Raw genomic sequence first — 17734 nt, 5'->3', positions numbered from 1 at the left:
ATTTTAATCTTGTATTTTAATAAGAATGCATGGGCTTCCCTGGTGGCTCAGCTGGTAAAGAATCGCCTGCAATGTGGAGGACTTGGGTTTGATCCCTGGGTTGGGAAGATCCCTGGAGAAGGGAATGGCTACCCTCTCTAGTATTCTGGCCTGGAGAATTCCATGGACTGTATAATCCATGGGGTTGCAAAGAGTTGGACATGATTGAGCAACTTTCACTTTAACTTTCTAATAAGAATGCATAGACACTTAGTTTAAAATGACTGCATGTAACCCAAACTGTCATTGCTCAGGAGAGACGTGAAAGACAGTAGGGTCCCAACCACTAAAAAGGAGCAAGCAACCTGGGGGTACAAAATCTGTTTTCTGCAGAAAAAGTTACACAAACTATCTTCTGGAGAAGGCGGGCTGTTTTCTTTCCAGGTGGCTCAGTGGTAAAGAATCCGCCTGCCCATGCAGGAGACACAAAAGGCGTGAGTTTGATCCCTGGGTTGGGAAGATTCCCCTAGGGAAGGAAATGGCAACCCACACCAGTATTCTTGCCTGAAAAATCCCACGGACAGAGGAGCCTGGCTAAAGGGTCACAAAGAGTTGAATGAGCCCAGCACAGCACATGAAATGGGAACAGGAAAACATTTATCTATTTCTTTTTGTTCCCACAATACCTGTACACAGGAACACAGACTGAGCTGTTAATGCTGTGAAATTCCTAAAACTTAGAGCACATCCAGAATTCTGAATTAGTGGGAAAAAAGGCAAGAAGTAATATGACTGCTTCTTTTTCATTAACGGGGTTCAAAGACCGAGAAAACGTTAGTACGTATTTTTAGTCCTCTCCACGGCCTTGGACAGGCACAGCCTGCTGTGCACTGGGGGCTGATGGTGGCCACTGCATGGACCCTCCTCCTGCTGTCACGGGGGTGGCCTGTCTAGCTTGCTTGCTGCCTCCCCCAGTGTAATCACCAGCTTGCAGAATTACACCTTCCTCCATCCTTCCTCTGGGGCTTGTCTTACTCCCTGCTGTGTAACACCCAAAGAGCATCACCACATCTTAACTGCTAGCCCACAACTGATTTTCATGTCTATTCAAGATACAAGGGGTCTCCTGGTGAAGGGTTAGCTATAGCAGTTTTTAAAACTTCACAGTACACGTTAAATCCAAGTTAAAATCTTTTAGGATAGAAAAAAACTCCCGATGTATCTGAGCCACTCACTCATAGTTGAGGCTGGAATTGTACTAATAAAATAAATAGTGCTCCTTGTTACTGTGTGGACTTACCTCTTTGGTAATACAAGGAAGCAACACCGCCAAATTACAGAACTTCATAGCACTGTCGATTTGATTAAGATCAGCATAACACTAGAAATGAGAACAATAATGTGAAGGGCAGCACATTTTTGTGCAATGGATTCAAAGTGATCTTAGAACAGTGGTCTTCATTACCTTGGCCATGAACATGTAATTGGACTTAGAAAACCCAGGCTGTAGTTCTTCAACCTGATTTTAAGAGAAAACAGAAAAGAGACTATCAGGGAAATATTAGAACCCTAAGTAAAGGAGATATATTTCAATAAATCAGACATTAACCAAGTTACCCTAAGAATTTAGGTTGGCTGTGTCACATCGGAATCATTTTATCAGCTCCAGTATCTTTTGAGTGGAAATACAGCTTTTGAGCTTACCCATCAAAATGGGATTATTACTGTGGTCATAAAGCTTGCAAAGCAATGAGATACTTTAAGATTTGGGGATCACCTTGTATAACCATCTTCCTCACTTCCCCTTCTCTATCCTTTCTTTTTTTTCTTCCAGGGACAAAACAACCGGTGGTCCAGTCTCCTCAGGACAAGTCCCTGCAATCTCCTTAGGAAGCAGGAGTGGAGTGTGACTGGCATTCCGTGGCAAGCATCTTCCACTACATTAATATTTGATTTCTGATGATTTCAACACATTCTGTACGAGCCGAATAAGAGCTGAGGCCCATGACATCAAGTTCTTTTAAATAAAAGGCAGATGCTTAAAATAACTAGTCGAAGTGGCGAACCACCTCGCAGATTTCAGTTAGTGGGTATGATAAAGTTCCTTACGCCTCATCTGCTAGTGTCTCATGTACCAGTCCTTTTCTTTATCTCTGGTAAATAAGAATTTCGCCAGATATGTGGTGTTGCTACTAGAGAACTCTTCTTAGAACCTAGGTCTGTCTTTGCATTGGAGCCAGATTTTGTTCTTATGAAAGTCGATGCAGGAAGCTCCCAGGTTGGGTGGGACCCCGACCCCCGACACAGAAGAAGGCAGAAGCCAAAAGGAGGATGCTTTAAAAAAATTTACAAATATATGCTTGTTTTACAACTTATCAGACATAGTCAAAATTAAAAAGTGAAAGCTTCTCTGTTCCAATTTTATTCTCAATTACGATCTATTTCCCCAGGGGCAACCACTCTCAACAGTGTGACAAATGCATCCTACAGACCTTTAGCAGAGGAACTCCCTGCCTCCCACCTCCCACCTCCCCACTACTCAAGATGACTCATTTCTGAAAAAAAATTTAAATAGGACCATTTCCTACTTATTGGTCCCAAACTTTTTTTTCCCTCAACGTATCACAGACACGTTTTTGTGTTCACATACGCAGATCTACCTCATTGTTTCTACAAGCTGTATTTCATGCTACATATACACTATGACTGGGGCTTCCCTGGTAGCTCAGAGATTAAAGCATCTGCCTCTAATGTGGGAGACCCGGGAGACCTGGGTCGGGAAGATCCCCTGGAGAAGGAAATGGTAAACCACTCCAGTATTCTTGCCTTGAGAATCCCATGGATGGAGAAGCCCTGTAGGCTACAGTCCATGGGGTTGCAGAGAGTTGGACACGACTGAGCGACTTCACCTTCACCTTCACCTTCATACACTATGATAGACATTTAGACTTATTTTTCACTATTACTAACAACGATCAATGTATATACTTGCTCCTATATGCCTGTGTGCATGTGATTATGTGTGCAGGAGAGAGTCCCAGAAGTTGGATTTCGGAGTCAAAAGATACATACATTTTAAGTATTGATAGAGGGGAAAGCAAGAGCTAGGGTTCTGAGGAGTGTTCCAATACGTTATGAGAGCACATCCCTTATAAAGGCCACTTATTCTCTGCAGAATCCAAGAGAAGGGTCCTGGGAGGAGGAGAAGGAGGACAAAGTCTCGTGGGCTAGGAAGCCAGACTAGGTGTAACTCTTTAAGACTGAATGGATGAATAGTGTGTGGATTTAGCCTAGAGCCTGTTAGTGAAACACTGGAGCTGCCGACGGACTGAAGGAAGTTGTTCAGTCCTGGCCAAAGCCTTGAAAGCCCAACAGAGCCATCCATGGTGCCAGTGGGTTCTGGTTCTCCCGCTTCTTCTCTCTTGTCCAATTATTCCCATTTTAAGTCTTTGAGTTAAAAATTTTTTAAAAATTTCTTTAATGTTGTTCCTACATGGAGATGATGAATGTTCACTAAACTTATTGTGATAATCGTTTCATGATGTATATAAGTCAAATCATTATTCTGTACACTTTAAACTTATACAGTGCTACACGTCCATTAGACTTCAATAAAAGCAGAAGAAAAAAAAGAGAAGGACCTAGATTAAACTATATTTGATTGATGTCCAGTAGTTGTCCCAGTTCTGTCCAAATCCTATCTAGATAACTTGCCCCAACATAGGCACATCAGCAGCTTATTTCTTTAATGTTAGCATTTTAATTTCACATATATACTTTAATGCTATGCTATGCTAAGTCACTTCAGTCGTGTCCGACTCTGTATGACCCCATAGACGGCAGCCCACCAGGCTCCGCTGTCCCTGGGATTCTCCAGGCAAGAACACTGGAGTGGGTTGCCATTTCCTTCTCCAGTGTATGAAAGTGAAAAGTGAAAGTGAAGTCACTCAGTCATGTCCGACTCTTCTCGACCCCATGGACTGCAGCCTACCAGGCTCCTCCGCCCATGGGATTTTCCAGGCAAGAGTACTGATGTCTAATTAACCAGAATGATCTTAAGTCAGAGCACCTCTTTTTGTGCTTATGGTTAAAAAAAGAAATCCAAAGGAACAAAATCACTGAGGACAGTGCAGCCATGAAATTAAAAGACGCTTGCTCCTCGGAAGGAAAACTACGACAAACCTAGACAGTGTATTAAAAAGCAGAGACATCACTGCTGACAAAGGTCCGTATAGTCAAAGTTATTTGGTTTTGCCATCTGAGCCACCCTCTGGCTGATTCATGTTGATGTTTAGCAGAAAACAACAAAATTATGTAAAGCATTTATCCTTCAATTAAAAAAAATAAATTTTTTTAAAAGCTATGGTTTTTCCAGTAGTCATGCATGGATGTGAGAGCTGGACCACAAGGAAGGCTGAGTGCTGATGAATTGATGTTTTTGAATTGTAGTGCTGGAGAAGACTCTTGAGGGTCTCTTGGACAGTAAGGAGATCAAACCAGTCAATCCCAAAGGAAATCAACCCTGATATTCATTGGAAGGACTGATGCTGAAGCTGAAGCTCCAATACTTAGGCCACCTGAAGGGAAGAGCCGACTCACTGAAAAGACCCTGATGCTGGGAAAGATTGAAAGCAGGACGAGAGGGTGAAGGACAGGGAAGCCTGGTCTGCTGCAGCCATGGGGTCGCAAAGAGTTGGACACGACTTAGTGACTGAACAACAACAAAGGAACATAGGCAGGCCACTAACAATACTTACATCCTAAAATGGAGCAGATTCTGACCTCTGCCAAAGGCATTAGCAGCATAACAAGGAAGGCTGGGTCATTCGATAGAATGTTTTAATTAACAGGCAGTTTCTATGATGTTCTTCAAACTATGCCGTAACATCTGGCAGAAAATACTGTACTTGCTTACTTCATCTTGGTCATCCAAGTCCCCCAAAGGCAGGAGCTGTTAAGGTCATTTCTGTGTTCCCTTCATTTGGTATTAGGTATATGCTTAAAAAACATTGCTGAATAAATCAGCTTTGTTTTAAAACATCTCATGAACTCATGCAGCAGCCCTCTGTCATATCAAGTCACAGAAGACAGCTTGGCAGCTGGTGAAACCACTAAGGAAGATTCGGGGATCCTGTGACTGCTAACAGTGAGTGACATCAGGATGGCCAAAACTGCCACACCTGTCTTCTACTGCACACACCCATCCAGGAGTGCTCCAACATGCCATGGCCTGCACGTGAAGGACCTTGAGATCTTTAAAAACAGGTCAAGCTTTAAAACAGCGTTGTACCACAGTTCCAATCATAGGTATTTACCTAAGAAAATTTAAAACATGTCTACATAAAAGCTTGTCTATGAATGTTCATAAACACTTTATTCATAATAGCCCCAAGCTGGGAACAACTCAAACGTCCATCAATAGGTAAGTCCATAAGTAAATTGTTGTAAATCCATGTGATGGAATATTATGAGTTAATCACAAATACATTCAATAAATTGACTGCATCTCAAAACATGCAGAGCAAAGGAAGCCAGATATACAAAGTACCAAAACTATGATTCTATTTATATAAAATTTCAAAACAGGCAAAGTGGTGGTAGTTACATAAGTATACAAACTTGTCAAATTTCACAGAACTGTACACATAAAATGGGTGTATCTAATTGTATATAAACTATATCTTAATATATTCAGATATTCTGAAATAATTAGTCTGGGTTGTAGCCCGGGTTAGCATTTTTTAAAGCTCTCCAGACAATTCAAATGTATCAGTTCTGTTCAGTTCGCATAGACAAGGTTAAAAACCACTGACTGAGGGAATCAGGCCAGAATTTTGGATGAAGTGGGAAGCATGCTATATCTTAAAAGAATCCCAACATGGAATTTGCAGATGACTCTTGGTCTCAAACTACCTCCCTAGATGGTTTGAGGCTGTGGAGAATCAGGTTTCACCAGTTATATGAAAAAATAACAGCAATATCAGCAATATTTGTTTTTAGTTAGAGCACTTTGTGTGTGAGACCATGGGCCAAGTAAACGGCATGTATTATTTCATGTAATTTTCACAAAACCAAAATTCAGTATTATTATGCCTACCTTACTGATAAAGAATTTAAGGTTAGGAGAAATAAACAAACAGGTCCATGTCATATTAACAGTAAAAGTCTCAGGTCTTAAACTGTCTGATTCCAAAACTAGAGCTCTCTCTCTACACAAGTGAACGGCATGGCTCTGGAGCTGTATTCCTGTGAACCTCTTTGGAGGCATGGAGCGGGGCAGGACTTCCACAGTCTGGGTTCTGACGGCATGACTTCCTGTTGGGACTAGAGGGGGTGCAGAATCACGGAGTGTGGGAGCCATGGTATGTGCTGTTTCTTTTCCCCGCTTGTCCCCCCAGGTTTCTCAGCTCCTCCACAGCCCTCAGCCCTCTAGGCTCCTCGGTACCCTCGTGTGCTGCAGTAAATAAGGAGTGAAGCACCCCTGATGCCTTCTCACCCTCTTGACAAACACTATGGAACACATTTCAGACAGTATCTAAGTCATAACTGAATGGTGAGGTCCTCAAGATGGTTTGATGAGGTGTTTACAATGAGGGCTTCCCTGATGGCTCAGACGGTAAAGAATCCGCCTGCAATGCAGGAGACTCAGGTTCAATCCCTGGGTGGGGAAGATCCCCTGGAGAAGGGAATGGCTACCCACCCCAGTATTCCTTCCTGGAGAATTCCATGGACAGAGAAGCCTGGTGGGCTAGAGTCCATGGGATCTCAAACAGACAGACACAACTGAGCGACTAACTTTCTTTCTTTCCTTTTACATTTTAATGAAGTTAAAATTCTTTGAGTCTTTATTGAGCACTTGTGAGGTCCTGGGCACTCTCTAAGCAATTTTCTTGGATTAACTTATTTAACCTTCACAACAATACCATCACCTCCATGTTATTGATTAAACTGAGACAGAGAGATATTAAGTAACTTGCCCAATGTCAGTCAGCCACTAAAAAGCAGAACTGGGATTTAACCAGGTGGTCTGGTTTCAGAGTTGTACCTCTACATCCTTATGCTTCTTACTTACTTTTGATTTTATCTGTGTAATACTTCCGGAAAAGGCAGTGGCACCCCACTCCAGTACTCTTGCCTGGAAAATCCCATGGGCGGAAGGGCCTGGTAGGCTGCATTCCATGGGGTCTCGAAGAGTCGGACACGACTGAGTGACTTCACTTTCACTTTTCACTTCCATGCATTGGAGAAGGAAATGGCAACCCACTCCAGTGTTCTTGCCTGGAGAATCCCAGGGACAGGGGAGCCTGGTGGGCTGCCGTCTATGGGGTTGCACAGAGTCGGACACGACTGAAGCGACTTAGCAGCAGTGTAATACTTCAGGCGCAGAAGCACCTTAAGAACTTGTGTTCCATGTCCTGAAAACCTGACCCTCTAATTATAAATTTGATACCATCAAAAATAGGTTCAAATGAAATTTTTGCTAATGAACATGTGATTAGTCACTTAGTTGTGTCTGACTCTTTGTGACCCCATGGACAGTTCTGTAGCCCGCCAGGCTCCTCAATCCATGGGGATTCTCCAGGCAAGAATACTGGAGTGGGTAGCCTATCCCTTCTCCAGGGAATCTTCCCAACCCAGGGATTGAACCCACGTCTCCCACATTGCAGGCAGATTCTTTACCAGCTGGGCCACCAGGGAAGCCCAAGAATACTGGAGTGGGTAGCCTATCCCTTCTCCAGGGAAACTTCCCAACCCAGGAATTGAACCAGGGTCTCCTGCATTGCAGGCTGATTCTTTACCTACCAGGGAAGCCCCATGAACATAGCAACTTTTATAAATCATTTTAAATGCACAATGATCTATATCCTTATAAAATTTAACAAGGGAGAACTAATTCTTGATGTTAGAAAGAAGGTGAAGTGATAATACAGTATCAGACTTCATTCACGTCTTTGACCTGCCATTGTGTGACACTGGAAAAAGTTACATTCCTGATGTCTTGATTCCCTTTCTTATAAAACAAAAAAGATCACACTAAATAAAAAAGAAGAAACATACAGCCCTTGTACTTGTATATTCATACTTTATCCCACAGGGTACAGGCTTGATTTCAGAATACTTATTTTTTCAAAAAGCCACTAGCCATTGTTCAGAGAAGTGCAGTATATTTGCTATCTTAGAATATATCATTTTTAAACTCCCTCTCGGTTCTACAAAATCGAGCCCTAAAATATACCAAAAAATACTAGGCTTTAAAATATATTTGACAATACTGTTCAGAGCCTGATTTTCTCTATATTGTTACAAATCTGAAGGAAGCAGGAGGGAAAAGAAAAATCAGTATCTATAAGATTCCATAAATGGTTCCAGAGAAAAATGAAGAGATTAGCCCAACAGCAAGTTGGTTAAATGCGTGGATATATTACACATTCTCATGTGTGCACACACACATATTACTATTTAGAGTTTATCAGCAGAGCAATCGTACATTTTAGGATGGTAATGAAAATCCTGGTTTGGTCTGATGCCCCACAAATGTTCCATAGAACTGTCTGCAATTCATAGAGTAACTTTTAAAATAACTCATCTTCTTGGCAACTTTTAGTTCTTTAAGATTAAACTGGTTCTATGTTAGGATAATCAGGAGTATTTTGGACCAAGTCTAGTAATCAGGTGGGCTTCCCAGGTGGGCCCAGTGGTAAAGAATCCATCTGCCAATGCAGGAGATGCAGGAGACACGGGTTCGATCCCTGGGATGGGAAGATCCCCTGGAGGAGGAAATGGAAACCTATGCCAGTATTCTTGACGGGAAAATCGCATGGACAGAGGAGCCTGGCAGGCTACAGCCCATGGGGTGTCAAAGAGTTGGACACGACTGAGCAACTGAGCATGCATGCTTTCTAAAAATTAGGACATGAATGCTTTTGTACATAAACAGTCTGGAGAGCTATACTGGATTTGGCAGTAAGGGCTGCCACAGCTAGGACTTAGCACATAACTATCCTCTAAGAAGTAGTTTGAACATGCCAAAATGAGGACACAATCTGGGGCTCCAGTTAGAGGTCTACACATGGACAAGAGGAAGATTTCCTTGACAGCAATAGTAGGCGGGCCTGATGAAGAGAGGGGCCAGACTGACATTGAAAAAACGGATAGGCAAAACATACCTTAAGGAAATTTTGCAAAGCTTCTTGTACAGTTGAGGACGGTATATTTCCAAACAGAGTCGCAGCCATTTTTCTCTCAATCCAGCTCAGTTTTGAGACCTGCAAATATACAGCAACAGCACTCAGACAGTTGACCACCTTTTGAATGAATAATCTCTCCTCAGATGCATGTGTGTGTGCACAGACGTAGGGTGTGCATACAGTATCAGGCTGTCAGTTTCAGTTCATTCAGTCGTGTCTGACTCTTTGTGACCCCATGAACTGCAGCATGCCAGGCTTCCCTGTCCTTCACCACCTCCTGGAGCTTGCTCAAACTCATGTCCATAGAGTTGGTGAAGCCATCCAAACATCTTATCCTTTGTTGTCCCCTTCTCCTGCCTTCAGTCTTGCCCAGCATCAGGGTCTTTTCAAATGAGTCCGTTTTTCGCATCAGGTAGCCAAAGTATTGGAGTTTGAGCTTTTTTTAGCTTCAGCATCAGTCCTTCCAATGAATATTCAGGACTGATTTCCTTTAGGATTGACTGGTTGGATCTCCTTGCAGTCCAAGGGACTCTCAAGAGTCTTCTCCAAAACCACAGTTCAAAAGCATCAGTTCTTCAGTGCTCAGCTTTCTTTGTGGTCCAATTCTCACATCCATACATGACTACTGGAAAAACCATTGCTTTGACTAGACAAACCCTTGTTGGCAAAGTACCATCTCTGCTCTTTAATATGCTGTCTAGGTTGGCCATAGCCTTTTTTCCAAGGAGCAAGCGTCTTTTAATTTCATGGCTGAAGTTACCATCTGCAGTGATTTTGGAGACCCCCCCAACATAAAGTCTCTTACTGTTTGCATTGTTTCCCCATCTATTTGCCAAGAAGTGATGGGACCAGATGCCATGATCTCAGATTTTTGAATGTTGAGTTTTAAGTCAACTTTTTCACTCTCCTCTTTGACTTTCATCAAGAGGCTCTTTAGTTCTTCACTTTCTGCCATATGGGTGGTGTCATCTGCATATCTGAAGATATTGATATTTCTCCCAGCAATCTTGATTCCAGCTTGTACTTCATCCAGTCTGGCACTTCGCATGATGTACTCTGCATGTAAGTTAAATAAGCAGGGTGACAATATACAGCCTTGACGTACTCCTTTCCCGATTTGGAACCAGTCTGTTGCTCCATGTCCAGTTCTAACTGTTGCTTCCTGACCTGCATACAGATTTCTCAGGAGGCAGGTCAGGTTGTCTGGTATTCCCATCTCTTTCAGAATTTTCCACAGTTTGTTGTGATCCACACAGTCAAAGGCTTTGGCATAGTCAATAAACAGAAGTAGATGTTTTTCTGGAACTCTCTTTCTTTTTTGATGATCCAGCAGATGTTGGCAACTTGATCTCTGGTTCCTCTGCCTTTTTTAAATCCAGCTTGAACATCTGGAAGTTCACAGTTCACATACTGTTGAAGCCTGGCTTGGAGAATTTTGAGCATTACTTTGCTAGCATGTGAGATTGTGTGGTAGTTTGAGCATTCTTTGGCACTGCCTTTCTTTGGGATTGGAATGAAAACTGACCTTTTCCAGTCCTGTGGCCACTGCTGAGTTTTCCAAATTTGCTGGCATATTGAGTGCAGCACTTTCACAGCATCATCCTTTAGGATTTGAAATAGCTCAGCTGGGATTCCATCACCTCCACTAGCTTTGCTCGTAATGATGCTTCCTAAGGCCCACTTGATTTCACATTCCAGGATGTCTGGCTCTAGGTGAGTGATCACACCATCATGATTATCTGGGTCATGAAGATCTTTTTTGTACAGTTTCTCTGTGTGTTCTTGCCACCTCTTCTTAATATCTTCTGCTTCTGTTAGGTCCATACCATTTCTGTCCTTTATTGAGCCCAACTTTGCATGAAATGTTACCTTAGTATCTCTAATTTTCTTGAAGAGATCTCTAGTCTTTCTCCTTCTATTGTTTTCCTCTATTTCTTTGCACTGATCACTGAAGAAGGCTCTCTTATCTCTCCTTGCTATTCTTTGGAACTTTGCGTTCAAATGGGTATATCTTTCCTTTTCTCCTTTGCCTTTCACTTCTCTTTTCTCAGCTATTTGTAAGGCCTCCTCAGACAACTATTTGGCCTTTTTGCATTTCTTCTTCTTGGGGATGGTCTTGATCACTGCCTTCTGTACAATGTCACAAACCTCCATCCATAGTTCTTCAGGTACTCTGTCTATCAGATCTAATCCCTTGAATCTATTTCTCACTTCCACTGTATAATCATAAGGGATTTGATTCAGATCATGCCTGAATGGTCTAGTGGTTTCCCCTACTTTCTTCCATTTAAGTCTGATTTTGGCAAGAAGGAGTTCATGATCTGAGCCACAGTCAGCTCCCAGTCTTGTTTTTGCTGACTGTATAGAGCTTCTCCATCTTTGGCTGCAAAAAATATAATCAATCTGATTTCGGTATTGACCATCTGGTGATATCCATGTGTAGAGTCTTCTCTTGTGTTATTGGAAGAAGGTGTTTGCTATGATCAGTGCCTTCTCTTGGCAAAACTCTGTTGGCCTTTGCCCTGATCCATTTTGTACTCCAAGGCCAAATTTGCCTGTTACTCCAGGTATCTCTTGACTTCCTACTTTTGCATTCCTGTCCCCTATAATGAACGGACATCTTTTTTGGGTGTTCTAGAAGGTCTTATAGGTCTTCAAAGAAATATTCAACTTCAGCTTCTTCAGCATTACTAGTTAGGGCATAGACTTGGATTACTGTGATATTGAATGGTTTGCCTTGGAAATGAATAGAGATCATTCTGTTCTATTCTGATCATGAATCAAGGTAAATTGGAAGTGGTCAAGCAGCAGATGGCAAGAGTGAACATCAATATTTTAGGAATCAGGGAAGTAAAATGGACTGGAATGGCGAATTTAATTCAGATGACCATTATACTAGTACTGTGGGCAAGAATCCCTTAGAAGAAATGGAGTAGCCCTCATAGTCAACAAAAGAGTCCGAAATGCATACAATATAATATATATAAATATATATCCATGTTATATACACGAGAGATATAACCTTATGGTATTAGTATCTTGCCTTCCTTTTTCATAATTCTAACAAACCATGAGCTCTAAAAGCACTGGTTACCAAACCAATCTGAAATACTCTTAAGCAGGCTTGTGTCCAAAGAAAGGCAGAGCGGGTGGGGGTGGGGAATGATGCTGGTCCTGTTTGTTCACGTGATTCTTGATTGTGAGATGATGAACAGCATTTCCTTGTACAGAATACAGCAGCTACAGGACTCTGCCTTTGCCATGCTCCCAACCTGACCAGATCACAGCAGCTCAGAAATGTAAACAGGCCAAGGTTCCTCAATCCAGAAGGAGTGTGCTGTGAGGGCCCGGTGTATGCATTTGTAATTCAGGGGAATTTTTTAAAAAGCAACAACCACCAAAATTAAATCTCATATTGTCATTTGTTTTTTGCTTCTTTTTAAATTTTTTCACTTTTAACAAACATGAATAGTAAATATATAATATAAAAGATAAAAGGGATTCAGAAATGAGTACTTAAAAGGAGAACTATGCTCTCCATAACCCCATCGAGTGCCTTCCTTCTCAATGCCATTTTCAAGGGTTCTAGGTAGCTGTTGTTTTGTTGCCCAGTCGTGTCCGGCTCTTTGCTACCCTATGGAATGTAGCATGCCAGGCCTCTGAGGTAGCCATTCAATTCAGTTCAGTTCAGTCACTCAGTCGTGTCTGACTCTTTGCAACCCCATGGACTGCAGCACGCCAGGCCTCCCCGTCCATCACCAACTCCCGGAGTTTACTCAAACTCATGTCCATTGAGTTGGTGATGCCATCCAACCATCTCATCCCCTGTCGGCCCCTTCTCCTCCTGCCTTCAATCTTCCCAGCATCAGGGTCTTTTCCAATGAGTCAGCTCTTCGCACCAGGTGGCCAAAGTATTGGAGTTTCACCTTCAGCATCAGTCCTTCCAATGAATATTCAGGACTGACTTCCTTTAAGAAGGTAGCCATTTTTAAAAATTATTCTATAAATATTTTAAAATAACTTCAAATGGAATGTAACCTTTAAGCAGTGTGAAATACTATGTTGTACATCTGAAGCTTACATAATATTGTATGTCAACTATAGCTCAGTTTAAAAAAAAGGAGGTATGAACTATTGATATTATGTAACTATTAACATACGTAAGCTGTAAGGATACACCATATAGCACAGGGGATACAGTCAATATTTTATAACTTTAAATGTAGTATAATCCATACCAGCAGCTTCCCAGGTAGCGCTAGTGGTAAAGAACTTGTCTACCAATGCAGGAGATGTAAGAGACTCTGGCTAAATCCCCAGGTCAGGAAGATCCCCTGGAGGAGGGCATGATAACCCACTCCAGAATTCTTGCCTGGGAAATCCTATGGACAGAAGACCCTGGTGGGCCACAGTCCATGGCATCACAAGGAGTCTGACACGAACCAACTGAGCACACATGCACAATCTATAAAAACTGCATTCACCACGTTCTACTCCTGAAACTAAGATAATAACTGTAAGTCGACCATACTTCAAAAGTAATACTATCCACCCAGAACTATTCCCTGGCTTTCCTACATAATGTTACTTTATTGCTATGCTTCTTTTTTCTTTTTTGAACAAGAAAAAAAAGATATCTTGTTCATCTCCTTCTTTGACTTGTTGTTTTCTCTTAACATTATAGGTTTTAAGAGTTCATCTAGAGTAATTGAAGTTCAGTCATTTAAACAACTCCAAGACAGTCCATCATTTAAACGTACATCAGTGATTTTTCATGCACTCTTTTTTTCAGTGGACATTTGGGTCTTTTTCCATTTTTTCACTCTCAGAAACAAGGCTGCTACAGTAACCATTCTTATATATCCTTCTAATGCACATTTGCAAGAGTTTCTATAGGGTAGGTACCAGTGTCATATAGTAAACAAGCAATCAAATTCAAGAGATAATACCCAATTGTTTCTAAGATGGTTCTATCAATTTGTGCCCCCACAACAGTGTAAGAATTTCTGTTACTCCATATTTTTGAAACATCTCATATTAATAAAGTTTTATCAAATGGGAATAAAATGGCATCTCCTTATTTATTTATCATTTCCTATTATTTCTAATTCAAAATTAATGGTTTTTAAGATTAATGTTTTGCTTCTGAATTTCTAATACTGATATAATTGCTTTATGATCAGAAAAGCTATATGATATCAATTCTGACTTCTTTCATGATCTCATGTATGGTCAATTTTGTAAACATCCTGCATACGCTTGAAAAATGTATGTCCTCTTTGGCTAGATACATGTTTTCATCTATGTTTATTAGATCAAAATTATTAAATGTGAGGCTCCAATCAATGTTTCAGATACTTACTAGCACTTTTTTTGTCTCTTGTTCTATTATCATGAGAGGGGGTGGAAATCCACCACTATGTAGTGTCCTTACGTCCCTTCCGTGTCTTTTGATTTTCCCTTCATATTTTGTCTGTTCCTCTGTGCTGCTTCCTGGCAACGTTTTCAGATTTATCCTAAAGGTCGTTAATTCTCTCTTTAGCAGTGCCTGCTGCTGCTAAGTCGCTTCAGTCGTGTCTGGCTCTGTGCGACCTCATAGACGGCAGCCTACCAGGCTCCCCCATCCCTGGGATTCTCCAGGCAAGAACACTGGAGTGGGTTGCCATTTCCTTCTTCAGAGGATCTTCCAGACCCAGGGATGGAACCCGCGTCTCTTGTGTCTTCTGCATTGGCAGGCGAGTTCTTTACCAGCTGAGCCACCAGGGAAGCCCCAAGTATATGATATATACCAAGAATATGATTTGAAAATATGTTCTTCCATTCCATCCGTTGCCTTTTCACTGCTTTTTCACTGTTTCAACTCCTCAGACCCCAGGGGTCGCCATCCCTGAATCAGCCAGAAGAGGGCGCATCATTGCAAGAGCAGAGCTGGGGGACGATGTCAGGATCTATTGGGTTATGCTGCTGCTAAGTCGCTTCAGTCGTGTCCGGCTCTATGCGACCCCATAGACGGCAGCCTACCAGGCTCCCCCGTCCCTGGGATTCTCCAGGCAAGAACACTGGAGTGGGTTGCCATTTCCTTCTCCAATCTACTACTAAATCCTTCCACTGAATTTTCTTTTAATCACAAATAATATACTTCTTTTTAAAATCTTTTTAATTGGAGGATAATTGCTTTACAATGTTGTACTGGTTTTTGCCTTTCAACAATGTGAATCAGCCATATGTATACATGTATCCACTCCCTCTTGAACCTCCCTCCCACTCCCCCACCCCCATCCCACCCGTCTGGCTCACAGAGCACTGGGTTGAGCTGCCTGTTCTATACAGCAATTTCCCACTAGCTATCTATTTTACATATGGTAATGTATATAAAAAACTGTATATACAATTATATATAAAAATGTTATATACAAAAATATACATAAGAATTGTTTCTTTTTTTCATATCTACCTGATCATTTTTGTAGTCTCATGTTCTTTGTCCATTTTCCCCTGATTCATTTTATTTTTAGGAACACATTATATGGGGCTTCCCTGGTAGCTCAGCTGGTAAAGAATCCTCCTGCAATGCAGGAGACCCTGGTTTGACTCCTGGGTTGGGAAGATCCTCTGGAGAAAGGGTAGGCTACCCACTCCAGTACTCTTGGGCTTCCCTGGTGGCTCAGATGGTAAGGAATCCACCTGCAATGCAAGAGACCTGGATCTGATCCCTGGGTTGGGAAGATCCCCTAGAGAAAGGGACAGCTACTCACTCTAGTATTTTTGATATACATAGATATATCAAAAATTGTTCCATCTTTTTCATATCTACCTGATCACTTTTGTAGTCTCATGCTCCTTATCCATTTTCCCCTAATTCATTTTATTTTTAGGAACACAATACATAGCTGTTTAAAACTCTGTATTCCATGTTTGCAAAATCTGAAGTCCTTTCAGATGTACCTCTATTCTTTCTGTTTGTCTGTTCTGTTGACTGCCATTTATGATGGCTTGTTTCCTTGTATGTACTCTGTTATTTTTGAGTATGATATGAGCTCAACTCTGTAAGAATGTTCTAAGGTTTGTGTGTGAAGGTACAGTCCTCCAGGGAGGATTAGCATTAGCTTCTGCCATTTGTCTGTGGCATGAAGATCAGGTTCCATTTGGAATTAAATTTTCCTTCTTGGGTTTTTGGTTTGTTTTTTTTTAAGCCTAATCCAATAGTGTACATTCTAGCTCCAGGCTCCTATGAGTCTGGGTCACCGATTTTTAAGTCAGGGGAGTCCCTTACCGTCATGACACTATTTTTTTTAAATATTTAAAACTGGCATAATAGAAACTCCTTACTCTTAAAAGGATGAAATGTGATAAGAAATATAAAGTATAAAATGCACACGTGACATACACAGCAGGTGCTGATTAAAAGTAAAACCTCCTGCCTTATCTCTAATCCTCTATAGGCCACAATTTAAAAAAGCTGCTTCTTCTGCCTACCCCAATTTTCTCATTCAGAAATAGCATTTCTCTTTGGGGCAATTTTTAATGCAGCTGTTAAGATATACTTTCACATTCTGTTAACTTTCTGTAGATGAGTGTCATTTAACACACTGGGTCTCAGACTTACCAGCTGCTTTGATTTATTTCTATACATCTTAGGTCCCCGTCTAAATTAAGTTCCTTGAAGATAAGGATGGTTTTTTATTTACCTTCTGGCCAGTGAGCACATAATTTATGCTCAGTAAATTCGGATATGTGAAAAAATCCTCTCACAAAACAGAGAGCAGTGCATCAATCTAGGGTACACGGGTGTAGGTGGCTGATCACCATCTGAGAAAGCACATATAAAGGGAAGCACTGTGACTACTAGGGAAAAGGGAAAGGCAGTAAAGAAAAAGGACGTATACATTGATAAAATCAAACAGCGTATGTGGCCCTTCCTACTGGCTCAGCAGTTTAGAATCGCCAGCAATGCAGGTGATTCAGGAGATGTGGGTTCAATTCCTGAGTCAGGAAGATCTCCTGGAGGAGGGCATGGCAACCCACTCCAGTATTCTTGCCTTGAGAATCCCATGGACAAAGGAGCCTGATGGGCTACAGGGCATGGTGTCGCAAAGAGTCAGACACAACTAAAGCAACCGAGCATATTGTATGTAATGCAACATATATTTATATAACATGTTCAATTTATAAACTCATAAAATATGTACTGATTTCACAATTTTCTCCATAGCAGGCACTACATAAAACAAGAGTAAGCCACTGAAAATCTATCATATAATCATAGTATATTCAAATAAGATTTACAGATAGAAGCATTCAACTTACAGCGTAACAGTATCTTCCTTTGAGGTAATACAAAAAGGGTTCTTCAGGTAAAAATTCGATTGCTTTATCTAGATGTTCCTGAAAGAAAATTTAAAAAAAAAATTTCATCTCCCAAGTTTCAGGCAGTGCTGAATGGAACTCTGCCTAACAATTTCAAAGGGACTTTATGATGTTGCTTCTTCCTTTATCATTAATAGAACTAAGCTTATCAATAATCCAATCATCAAAATGCTCACAACTAGAAGTGTGATTATGATTTA

General features: G+C 41.3%; 1 protein-coding gene across 8 annotated transcripts in view; it reads right to left on the bottom strand.

Annotated features, from left to right (window-relative positions):
* The window catches only part of RMDN2 (regulator of microtubule dynamics 2), a 68431-nt gene that overhangs the window by 12722 nt on the left and 37975 nt on the right, over positions 1–17734 (bottom strand). For 6 of the 8 annotated variants that reach the window (XM_061432101.1, XM_061432099.1, XM_061432097.1 and 3 more), the window contains 4 exons: positions 17475–17552; positions 9147–9245; positions 1445–1498; positions 1280–1360 (listed from right to left, as the gene is read on the bottom strand). In XM_061432101.1, the coding sequence (XP_061288085.1) occupies positions 1280–1360; positions 1445–1498; positions 9147–9245; positions 17475–17552 (312 nt within the window). Of the gene's footprint in view, positions 1–1279; positions 1361–1444; positions 1499–2921; positions 6295–9146; positions 9246–17474; positions 17553–17734 lie in introns of those variants that run through there. The other 2 variants (XM_061432096.1, XM_061432100.1) reach the window with 2 other exon arrangements.

The sequence above is a fragment of the Bos javanicus genome, chromosome 11 (assembly GCF_032452875.1).
Source record: "Bos javanicus breed banteng chromosome 11, ARS-OSU_banteng_1.0, whole genome shotgun sequence".
NCBI classification, from domain to species: Eukaryota; Metazoa; Chordata; class Mammalia; order Artiodactyla; family Bovidae; genus Bos; species Bos javanicus.
The sequence above is the reverse complement of the archived record's forward strand: the minus strand, read 5'-3'. Positions and strand labels throughout refer to the sequence as shown.